This window comes from Malus domestica, chromosome 16, assembly GCF_042453785.1.
Source record: "Malus domestica chromosome 16, GDT2T_hap1".
Taxonomy (NCBI): Eukaryota; Viridiplantae; Streptophyta; class Magnoliopsida; order Rosales; family Rosaceae; genus Malus; species Malus domestica.
The window spans coordinates 4,101,206-4,112,856 of record NC_091676.1 but is presented as its reverse complement, the minus strand read 5'-3'; the positions used below and the strand labels follow the sequence as shown (position 1 = coordinate 4,112,856).

The 11,651-nt window shown below is 35.9% G+C and overlaps 2 protein-coding genes across 2 annotated transcripts; one reads left to right on the top strand and one right to left on the bottom strand.

Annotated features, from left to right (window-relative positions):
- The first annotated feature begins 898 nt into the window (after nucleotides 1-898).
- Nucleotides 899-3,269, top strand: LOC103431838 (uncharacterized). Its single transcript, XM_017331333.3, has 8 exons — nucleotides 899-1,344; nucleotides 1,829-1,909; nucleotides 2,003-2,062; nucleotides 2,370-2,413; nucleotides 2,524-2,566; nucleotides 2,680-2,751; nucleotides 2,838-2,939; nucleotides 3,018-3,269. The coding sequence occupies exons 1-8, from the start codon at nucleotides 991-993 to the stop codon at nucleotides 3,135-3,137; spliced, it is 876 nt and encodes a 291-aa protein (XP_017186822.3). The 5' UTR covers nucleotides 899-990; the 3' UTR covers nucleotides 3,138-3,269.
- A 110-nt stretch (nucleotides 3,270-3,379) lies between these two features.
- On the bottom strand, nucleotides 3,380-9,020 carry LOC103431839 (choline/ethanolaminephosphotransferase 1). Its single transcript, XM_029095521.2, has 20 exons — nucleotides 8,765-9,020; nucleotides 8,138-8,341; nucleotides 7,564-7,573; nucleotides 7,426-7,476; nucleotides 7,142-7,219; nucleotides 6,923-6,998; nucleotides 6,799-6,821; nucleotides 6,618-6,718; nucleotides 6,320-6,414; nucleotides 6,132-6,200; nucleotides 5,784-5,853; nucleotides 5,113-5,176; nucleotides 4,990-5,030; nucleotides 4,797-4,881; nucleotides 4,550-4,612; nucleotides 4,311-4,369; nucleotides 4,142-4,194; nucleotides 3,930-4,002; nucleotides 3,656-3,700; nucleotides 3,380-3,545 (listed from the first exon to the last, which is right to left on the bottom strand). The coding sequence occupies exons 2-19, from the start codon at nucleotides 8,272-8,274 to the stop codon at nucleotides 3,679-3,681; spliced, it is 1,170 nt and encodes a 389-aa protein (XP_028951354.1). The 5' UTR covers nucleotides 8,275-8,341; nucleotides 8,765-9,020; the 3' UTR covers nucleotides 3,380-3,545; nucleotides 3,656-3,678.
- Nucleotides 9,021-11,651: the final 2,631 nt, after the last annotated feature.

Here is an 11,651-nt window from a genome sequence, read left to right as displayed (position 1 = left end):
ATCATAAGATTGCTTTTGTTTTGAATACGCCTATGATTAGGTACAAATTTTACCTGCAGATTTTATATAAACATGCTTCTTGTCTGACATGCACTTTCTTTCCCATGTGCTTTTGCCTAAGCTTTTCCTAATCATTCAATGCTTAGCTTGAACGTTGTACCCGAATTTTCTTTTTGTAAATTTTTCATTTTTCAAAAGGAAAAAGAGTCTACAATAACAACAATAATCAAGTCTTATCTTATTAATTGGCGTCGGTTGTATAAATTCTAGAAGGTCACTACGCTCAATTTTACGTCAAGTCTTCTGTTAGCTCCAAGTACTCCTACCTTTTCTTAAAGTCTATTTTCAAATCTTCCTATATATTCGTTTACCTTTTCTGTCAATAAGCTTCGTTTCATAGTCGTATCTTCTAATCAGTTCATTTGTAGGTCTTCAGTTCACATATCCAAATACCTTAACCAATTCTCTCTCATTTTATCTTCATTCACAACCGCTCCAACTTACCTCAAAAATCCTCGTTATTAATTATATCCTTTCCTGTGACCTCAACATCCAACAAAGCAAAGATTTAATAATTTTTTAACATTCAATTTGAACAATTTTTGTTTTTAATGTTTTGTTTGAAAACAATTTTCATCTAGTGTGAATAGAAGTGTTAGTGTAAAACTACACTATCTAATTCATCAAGAATCCATGATTGAGATATAATGTCCAAAAAATTATATTGCTCCTTCTATTATTTAATCTGTTTGATTTCTTTAAATTATTTTTTAGATACAAGATTTTCTAAATTATTAAGTCAGTGCAATAAGGTAATGAGTGCATTGATCAAATTATGGGGTGCACCACGCACATAGGACCCTTAAAATAAATATAACAATTCACAACCAAACAGGACTAAACCAGCCCAAAATTTTGAAGGCCCATTAAGCCCAATCTAAAGCTTCTCTCCCGCTCTCAAATTTCCCTCACTCTGTGACCTCCATCTCCATGATTCCTCTGCAAGTCCACCACCTCCCCCCACCTTTCCTCATTTCCCAAACTACCCCTCTCCACTCTCTCTCTCCCACCTCTCAAACTGTCAAATTTTCCCCCAAGCCGAACCCCTTTTCGTCTTCCCCAATTTTGCTGTCCAACCCCCCCTGCAAATTTCTCAGGGCAGCAGGAATCCAAACGTCGTCTCTTTGTAGAAATGAGGAAGAAAGCACTGAAATTTCGACCGAGCTCGAAGACTTGTCGCCGGACGGCGTCGTTTATAAGAAGACGTTAGCGTTGGTGGAGTGCTCCATGTTTGCTGCTCTCACTGGCCTGGTGTACTTCCTCAGCAATTCTCTCGCAATTGAGGTTCGTTGGGTTGGATTGAAATTTGGGTTTCTGATAATTTAGAGAAAACCCCAAATTAACAGTTTTAATTTTGTCGATTTTGTAATCGATGGTGTTTTTGTTACTGTTCTTGCGTTATAAAGTAGCAGCCTTTTCGTATTTGTAGTTCTTCAGTTGGTATTAGGCTACATTGTTTCAATCTTTGATTGGCTGCAGAGATATACAAAATCAAGTTTTGAACTGTATGATAGCTATTTGGTTCTAACGTCTAAATCCTCGTAAGTTAATTTTTCAATATCTTTTGTTTTTGGTATGAATTTGATGTGTATAACTAGTGTACTCGTGTCGGGTTATGCAAGAACTTCGCTGTGATTATCTGTGATGTTTTCGGAAAACGCCTGCTAGTGGTGGAAGACGTAATGATGAGAGCCTAAGAGGCATAGGGCCAACGAGAGGTTATGCATTCTAGTATAGGTTATCTTAAAAAGGTTTGGTTTTCGTGCAGGATTACTTTGGCTGCTTCTTCTCGCTGCCGATAGTGATCACCTCAATGAGGTGGGGCATCGCTACTGGAAGAAAAACTATGGTTTGTGACCATCCATGACCCGCCATGTTTGAACTTAAGAGATTGATGTGGCGTTTGCATTACGTAATTGCAATTGTTTTCTGATCTTGCTAGGTTGCAACAACTATGCTATTGCTAGTCTTGTCTGGTCCGGTGAAAGCCTTAACCTATTTGGTGAGCGTGTTATCTGTCCTGTTGTTCTCATTATTGTGAATTAGTATGTATAACAATTTTCTGATTCTTCGTGTTCAAAAAGTTGCTTCTTAATACTTGAGAATCTCTCCTCTCATAGAATAGCTGAGATAATTTCATAGTTCTCAAACCTTTCCAGACTAGTGATCCATACCAATTGACCAAGATGGACTGGCTAGTTCATTGTTGTTCCAGCCACTGTCGCTTTTACTTTGAACTTTTTTTCTTAAAAATTTTGGTAAGAACCGTATGATTTGTACTTAACATGCTAATTAATTATCTTGTGCAGCTTAAGCACGGTTTAGTTGGTTTTACAATGGGAAGTTTATGGAGGTATGAAGTGATTCAAATTAATTTACGCAGTGGCTACGGATTACTTTTTTGACATCACAGTTTTATGGTGAGTCTACTTCAGTTTTAACTGTTATGTTTCAACTTCTCAGGTTAGGAGCAAACTGGAGTCTTTCAATTTTCTTGTGCACAATTGTAATGTTTTCTCCCTTATCCCCCAAAGTTCATTGAATCTGTTCGAAGCAGTGGTTGTCTCTTAACCAGTTAAAACGCTTTAGTTGATGGTAACAGGTTTATTATATGTGCAGGTTCGATCACTGGGTGCGGTAGGGTATGTCTTGATATCGTCATTCTTGATAAGCGAAAACATACTTGCTTTGGTAATTAACTATCCTTTGTTTGAAATTCGTTTTATGTAGTACCGAGATTTGATATGTTTTTTGTTTGTGATTTGGTTTGCTTGCAGATCACTATAAACATTCATGCTTCTCTAACATTCATATTTACTGCATCGGGCATCTATTCAGTCCCGTCAATGGAAGCGATTTATGCCTTGTTTGGCACTCTGGTATCTCTCTCTCGCTCTGCCTCTCACACACGCACTCTCTTAAGATACTGAAGTATTAAGGCTTTATATTTGTAACAGGTATTGATTAATAGCGGATCCTTCATGTTCTTGCTCCACCTATTGTATTCGGTGTTCCTTACGAGGCTCGGGATGAAAGCATCATTACGATTGCCAAGATGGCTGGAGAAGGCTATATAATTTGACTTCCCATACGTTATGTATCGTCACATTTGTCGTCATTGTTTGATTACATTCCTGTCATGTATACATAAAACTACATTTTGGATCGAAAACAGGCAAATGTCGATATCCACAGCTCACATTTTGCTACTTTTTTTCCCCTTGATATCGTCGAATAGATGGAGGTGTGTTCACCATCGGTTGCTCAAACTTGGTACTTACATAAATTTCAAATGATGCATCAAGGCGACGAGAAAATATGCCTAAATCGGTAACTCTATTCGGAAAGAAACAAGACATAATCTTATACAACAGCAAGAACGAATTGAAATGGATTTTAATCACTCTCTTCCCTCATCTTATACAAAATTATACTGACGAGAAACCTCGCTCGAGCTGCATCATTCTCGACTGAGCCCGCAGGGGCTGAAACAAAAATTGAAAAAGATGTCGAGAAAGGAGAAAATGGATGCGATGTCAAATATTTCTAATGTTCTATTTATCCTAACAATACGTGGATTGAGAATAAAAGGTACCCTAAAGTTGACACCAGCATCACTCAAGCTTCCTTCCTAGTTATCCTGTGATTCAACAAGAAACCGCAAGTTAGGATCAAAAGTACGGTATCAAATGGCACTCCAAAGAAAAGGAACAAAATTTGGTGAACGGAAGCAAACTGTCGTCTAGGTGAAAGAATGAGCACAGAACACTGATTCTGTGCTCAATCAAATTTCAGGCTGTATGAGTCTAAAAACTATTTGGACTTGGTGAGTAATATGCTTCGATTTTGAATGTAACACACATTCTCACCTAAAGCAATAGATTCCCAAGGCTGTTGTGATCTCGTGAATGACTGACGTTGCAAAGTGAAGATAGAGTGTCGCTGCATTCAGAAAAAAAGTGAAATTCAGCCACAAGGTATGGTACTGTGTAATGAAATTCATAAGTACATACTACATCCATAAAAATGGTAGTGTGTCATGTATTTCCAATACGCGGACCTTCATAACAAATTACCATACCTGTAAATGCACAGTAACCAAGAAGAACCAAGCTCTCATCAACCAAAGGAACTCTGCAGCAAAAAGGTACACAGGAAGTTCAAGAAATCAGAAACATCTAGACTATCAAGAACAGAAGAATCACGTTTTTAATTAGAGAGCTCACGACATGATATCAAATACAACATACCCATCGTTCAGTTTAGCTGTGAGTGCATTTGCAATGGCAAATGGGAGATACAACAATGACTGCACAGAATAATAAATATTGAAGTTAGTAATATAATCTGGTCTTGAATTATAAAAAAACCATGCAGAAGTTGTTGATATTAACCAATTCTGAGAAATATGATGCTGCTATTACAGCGTTTCCAGAAATACACACTCAACAGACTGTAAATTTCCAGCAGTTTTGGGATTGTTACATACCATGCACATTCCAGTTTTCAAACCCTTTGGCTCATCACATAAGTGCGCAAGAATCAATCTTCCCTGCCAAAACAGAGCTTTCCTTTCAGCAACAATGGTAGAATAAACAATTTGGTTGTCTACAAGACCCCTTAGAACGACATTGGAAATCTAGCACGCTCACAGCATCGATAGTAAGCAATTACATTCGAGATGGACAAACCACACTTTCAAAAGATATGGTTATAAAGAAACACGGATATCTTACCACAAGGTACCCAAAAGCAAGCCCACTTCCCAGAACGACTAAATGTGGATAGTTCCCCATAATGTCAGCTGGTGACAAGTAACCCCTGCAAATAAATTATTACTACTTTGAAACCATTTTTTAAAAGAAATAAAAAATAGCAATAATTTTAAGGAAAAAAAAACAGGGGTGGACGCTAAGTATAAAGACATACCATGCCAAAACTCCTACCAAAAGGACTACGAAAGGGTAAATCTGAGAAGAAACAACATGAAACACCCATTAGGCCAATCAAGTGTCTAGAACTAGCATAAAATCCGAAAGATAAAAGCAATACCATTGCCAGTGCCAATAGCATACTAGCTTTCCTTGCTTGAACAACCTTATGAACATTGGACACACTGCACACAAGCATAATCCAACATAAGGTCCAACTGTCTAATGGCCTTCAAAGGACTATTCTTAAGTTTATACGCGAGCTCTGAGCCTCTGACACATGAATAGTTTGGGGAAGTGGTAAACTATACCAAGGCACTCACAAAAAAAAATAAAAAATAAAAAATATATCGTGTGAATGTTAACACCAGATTGCTGTTATATCTATGGAAAATAGTAATATTAATTCAATCCCATACCCCAAGGAATTCTAGGTTAGTAAGATCATGAAGATAGCAACATAATAGTTCTGAGTTCATGCCCACAATGTGTGGTTAGCAATGCAACCCTGCTTCCGTAGCTTGAGTCTTCACAGATATGCCAAGAGTAGTATGGCTAACAATTTACAGGTTCCATATATAACAACAACAACAACAACAAAGCCTTTTTCCCACTAAGTGGGGTCGGCTATATGAATCCTAGAATTCCATATAGAACAATTGAGTTGAAAAAGTCATGATACATGTATTAAGAGCTCAGGAATAAGTTATAATAGAAAAAACAGAAAGAATTATTATACGTGAGAAAGTTAGAATCAAATTTCAAAAAATTAGGGAACAGAAAATTACGTACTTGAATGTGAGCGTTGGGATGACAGCAAAAGCTACCATTAGGTACAGCACAGCTTTGTTTGTTGGGATTTCTGAAGTAAAAAAAAAAAGAAAAAAAAAAGAGAAGTAAATTTCAGACCAACTGCAATGGAAATAGTATATGTTGTGAAGCAGCCAAAGAAATAGTCATCCACAACAAATATAAAAAAGGAAATCAAACCGCATACATGTCAAAGAGACATTGAGCTCTATATAGATAGGTACTGCAAATTAAATACGGAAATATAGCATGCAGTCAAGTCTCGCAAAATGTAGTGTTTGATGCCAAATATCACTTGTATGGTATCAACGAAATTAGGCTCAGCCTTACCACTAAGAACGGGAACCCAACTCAGAAAAGGCAAAGACTTTCCAAATTGTAGAGCCCACCACTCAGAACCTGAAAATGTAAAGAAAAAAATGTACATGGAGAAAAGAAGAGTTTTTAAAATATTGGTTTAGAAGTTAACTTCAAGCTGTACATACAAGTAGAGTAGCAGAATCAAATTAGGAGTTTACCAACGATAGCTGTGAAAAAATGGGCCAAATATATCAGCATTAGACCCTCCGTGGGCCCATTAACAGCAGGAAGGATTAGGGTATTGGTAAAGTAACTGGATCAACAAAGTCATAAATCAGAACATACTATTTTTGCATATGAAATATTCTATGCTGGGTCATGGAGTGAACAAACTTATATGCTAGCATATCGAATCAACCCACTCCCCCACTCCTTTCCCCAAGAAAAAAAAAAAAAAAGAAGGTGGTACATTCCCGAATGACTAATAACAAAATCAAACTCAGTTGGACAACTTACGACTCCCAAGTAGCAAAGTAAAATGGAACAGCTGAAATCACCCAGAACCAGAAAGTAGATCTTCCACACATCGCAGTACTTCCAAAGGCCAATGCTTCGAACTAAACAAACACATATAATACATGAAAAAGAAACTTGAATTCCAGGGTACCAAATGACCAGAAAAGACGAAGACACATACCGCACAGGCAAGGGCATCACAACCTGCAATTCATTGAGATCCGCCAGAATATAAATCATCAATATTCAATTGTGAATGTACAAAGGCAATAGAAGAAAAAAAAAACATGATAGCAGTGCATTACCATGGTCAAAAAGTTCCCCCAGTGGACTTGAGGAATTTGTCCGTCTTGCTTGTTTCCCATCAACGGCATCAAAGGTCTAAGATTTTTGTGAAAAAGGTCAAACAGGAAAGTGATAGAAAATGAGACAATGAAGATAGAAATAAAATAGCAATGTGTAACAATAAAGAGGACACCGCAGAAAAATCAAAGGCAACTATGCTTGGATGTATTTAAGCAAACCTGGTATAAGAAAAGTAGCAATCCATGAGCGAAATTAACCCATCTAGGAGGAGCTGAATCCAGTCGTGGTGAATATATCTGGGAAAAACACATAACACAAATTCATGGGAAGCTTACTAAGTAATAACATTCCCATTTTAAACATCATGCACACCATAACCAGAGTAAAAGATAAATGTGAACATTTTTAAAACTAAATGTGAAGCTTGAGTTAAAAGATTAGCATTATAAACAGGAAAACCTAACAGCAGAAAATTAAAAGATGATAAGAAAAAACCACTCACATAGCCAAGCAGAGCGGATGTGAGCAAGAACATGAATCCTATTAGAGTTATCTGGCAAAAAATAAAGCATAATCATCAATGAAAAGGCAACAGTTTCAAAAAATGATTAAGCATAGTTGGGAGTAAAGGTCACTCTACCATGTTGGGCCTGAAGAAAAAGTCAGAAACGGAAGCGTGGGAAGAACCAAGGAAAAAAGGAAAACGTTAGCAAACATCAGCAAAAATCATAAACAGGTGATGTTAAAAATCATAATCAGTTAAGGAGAGATTATTTAGTCTCAGAAAAAAAATGCTATGAATTTTCATTCTTGTAAGTCCGCAATATCAACTAAAAGAAGTATTCCATCTTCTAAGAAAATCATAGCTGCATATTGCTGGGTTTGTAAATTTACATGAAGTAAGTCAGCTAAAGATCTCGAACTCGACGTGCATACTACAAATGTTTGCTTGTCTATTTGGAAGTTTTCTTAAAATAAATGTATCAAACGTAGACTAGTGAATAACATAAATCCAAGATAAACCCAGCAGAAACTACTAAAACAGAAAACTTATGCACCTAAATTCGAGAAAAAAACATGAGCGCTTATAACACCAGAAAACTCATGACTTTACCCACCAATTAAAGCCAAAGAGAAGAGTATATAAACTTAACTTCAGTCAATCATAACACTCAGTAATCAATAAAATCAGAGAAGAAGATTAAGAAACTTACGGCATCCAAAGGGGAAAGATTTTAACGAAGCTACTCCAAAAGGGTTGCAAGACATATTTGGCAGTGTAAGAGTGATCCACGCCACTGTACTTGTATTTATGCAAAGCAGCCACACCATGTGCCCCAATATACCCCATCTCTTCCAAATAAAGCTTCGATTTTTCGCTTCGAAACAAGATCTAAATAAGCCTCAGTACAACCAACCTGCTACCAAAACGAACTGAAATAACTCAATGCACGCATCTGAACTAACCCACCACTGAATACAATCATACATGCTTGTAAACTTGGCCCCCAAGATAATTGGATCAACACGAAAATCCAAGTTCAAACTTTTGTGATTCAACACATTAATCATCTCATCTGGGTAATGCCGAGAATGCAGAAACAATGCAAGAATACAACCCAGTAGATATTTTCTCCAAAACAGAAAGAAAACATTCAAAGCTCTAAACTTTGTGAATAAAATTAAGTACCCAAAAAAATGGGAGGATGGGATGGTAGATATATATAATGCATGGATCTAAATTCACAAAATAAATTGCAAATCAGACAGATGAAGCAGATCAGAGAAACGCGAGAAGAACAAACAAAATCTAAATTTAAATTTAAAAAAAATATGTCTACCTGTTTGAGACTTGAAATCGTTGGTTCAACAGAGAAAGGGGGTTCTTCAGCAAATGAGCGGCTGGCCGAAAACAAAAGAGAAAAGGGGTAAAAGTAGATATATTTTTTTTTTTCTGCGGAAAGTGACTTTGTTTAATCAAATTTTTATTGGACGGATCATAAGGCGGTGCGAATCTGTGATCGTCGGCAGTGATCGAGTGGCTCCAACGCCAACCGTGGTCTGAGCGTGGAGGCGTGGTGGTGTCGGTTCAGTGATGAGTTGTTTCTCCTTGCCCCGTTTATTTCTTCAATACTTTTGGGAGACGTGGGAACCTAACACGTGGGATTCTAGTCAAGATTCTCATAGCTCAAAAATCACTTTAAAAAAGCTCTCCGCAATGGGATAGATTTTTCAGCATACGAGAAATATGTTTCGTATCCTAAGTGTCGACATAAATAATTGAATTTTTTGTTTTTCAAGTCTACAACGACTTGTGTTATGATATTTGATGTAATAGATCATGTTTTCGGCACACTGACGAATCTCTTTTGTAATCCAAATTAAGATATCACACACTAACATCACATGTAAAACCGTTTTTAAAAATTCTATGGTGTTTCAAAATATAGAACACCTTGAAACATTTTATTTGTTAAATCTTGATTTTTATACTTTTGAACAAAAATTGGATAATTTAGTACTCCAATGCACTATTAAAAAAATGAAATTTTAACGAAAAACTTTTGGTACTATTCATTTTAATAAAAAATCACATTTTTACATTAAAAAGTTAATACTGATATTATTCACTTTACCCTTTATTTTGTCATTATCGTTAAAACTCAAATTTTCCAAACCTTTTTCATTAATTTTCCATAAAAAAAATTGCGTACCACACCTAGTTCATGAGTTCATTTTATTATTAACGTATACATTTGGAATAGAGTGGTACGCTTCTCCCTTATTCTTGTGCACTTTGACTCGTGAGTATTGCGTTTTAAGCTGGAGGATCCCTTCCTCCTAATTCACCAAATTAGGTAATCCATGCTATTGAAATTTGATCAAACGGCTGAAGTTATTATAACTTTTAAATGACACAGATTACCTGATTTGGTGGATTAGGAGGAAATGATGCGAAGATGATCCCTTTCCTTTTAAGCCATTGAAGAGAGAAAACCAAAGAAAAATGAGGATGTTTTTTATGTGGTCAATGATCAAATACACACTATTTTTATATATAACAATATATTCACATTAAAAAGTAAAAATAAATTGACATTAAATTCGTCATCTACAAAATTAAAACCCGACAAATAACTTCTTGTTGATGATAGGAGTATGTCAACATATTCCCCAAGATCCGAACCTTCTTACGTACGTTGCCCCTCCTTTTGGGTCCATTTGGTTAACCTACTTTATTTTGAAACTTGTTATTCACTTCTACATCTCGCAATTCTAATTAAAGGACTCAAGTCTCCATCTCGCTATGTCATTGGCAGATAATCTTACAAGTTGTGAGAAAAACCGAGGCTGGTGTAATTTCGTTTGTTCTTATAGCACACGTTACGAAATTTAACTTTATTCATTTACCAATAAAATGTGTACTAAAGCAATGAACCCGTATCATGTATGCACTACAAAGTAGACAATTTTTTTCTTCAACACGGCATGGCAACTAGGAAGATGGAAAAAAGTATGAATGTGAAGTGCGTGCGAAGTACGCTGTGCACTTTTGCTGGGAATTTTCTCCTCCACTTGCATAGAAAGTTATAGAATATGATTCTCTTTTAGTTATTTAACAGATTAAAATGAGTTCAAATTTTTTACTCTTAAAATTCTCTGTGATTTATTTTATTTGTTGACATCTGATCATTTATTTAAATCTCACTTAACAATGCTAACTCTTCAACGTATCTCCTCAATAAAAATTATAAAACTATAGATAAATTACGTCAAGAGAACATGTGTCACTTAAGTAAATAACGCATATAGAGATCACCGAAAGTTTTGAGTGAGAGATATTTAAACTCGATTAGAATGCACTGGTCCAACTTCAAACTTTAGGTTTCAAGCTCAATGCCCAATGAACCAACAGACTTGAGCATCACTGCTAAAAGAAGATGCAGAAACAGAAAGGCCCAAATGCAAGAACACTAAGAGGCCAAGGCCCACAACCAACCCTCAAAATAACGCATTCCTCCATAGCCCCATCTTATATGCCTTCAAATCATGCGTTCCTAGCAGTGTCGTGGGAGAAATTTTTCAGTATGACAGAAATATATTTATGTATAATAAATATCTTAGATACTTAATATTTTATTGTTCAACTACTTGTATTTTAATACTTGATATACTGAATCGTGTTTATTGCCGGCGCATGTCGTGCATGCTAAAACCAAGACAATAAGTTATGGCGATTTTTTCAATGCTTCAAACCTCTCCTAACTTTAATTAAGCCTAATAATTCAAACTAATTATATATAATTAACTGATTAGCCTAGAGCTGCCGGAGTCCTAAAAACAAGGACATCATTTTTCATGATTTGGACGAAGCATGCATAACAACACCTAATTAGATTAAAATATAATGGAGAAATCAATTAGTGTCACTAATTTGCGTGATCTATATATATATGCAGACAAAACACATGAGCTCACTCTGTGTCGGATGCAATAAACAAATCCACATCTCATATAAATTTGTTTAAGCACGTGCAGGAATTCCTCAACGATTCGATCTTACTTTCTTGTTATTTTTTCCCTCATTAATTTTTACAAATAAGGAGAAAAGTTTACTTCCACACAATAACGAGTTAAAAATAACGTCACATCTTTTAGAATAATTCACCACTTACCGCTTATAAAAGTGTTAATAAGAAACTTTTGGTGTGACAACATCTTAATTTT

Coding starts and splice junctions, on each gene's coding strand:
- LOC103431839 (XM_029095521.2), bottom strand. CDS start 8,274: ATGGGGTATATTGGGGCACATGGTGTGGCTGCTTTGCATAAATACAAG. Junction 6,415..6,617: donor TACTTTGCTACTTGGGAGTC/GTAAGTTGTCCA, acceptor TTGTTGATCCAG/TTACTTTACCAATACCCTAA. Junction 4,613..4,796: donor TTGCTTTTGGGTACCTTGTG/GTAAGATATCCG, acceptor CTGTTTTGGCAG/GGAAGATTGATTCTTGCGCA.
- LOC103431838 (XM_017331333.3), top strand. CDS start 991: ATGATTCCTCTGCAAGTCCACCACCTCCCCCCACCTTTCCTCATTTCC. Junction 1,910..2,002: donor CTACTGGAAGAAAAACTATG/GTTTGTGACCAT, acceptor TGATCTTGCTAG/GTTGCAACAACTATGCTATT. Junction 2,063..2,369: donor TGAAAGCCTTAACCTATTTG/GTGAGCGTGTTA, acceptor TATCTTGTGCAG/CTTAAGCACGGTTTAGTTGG.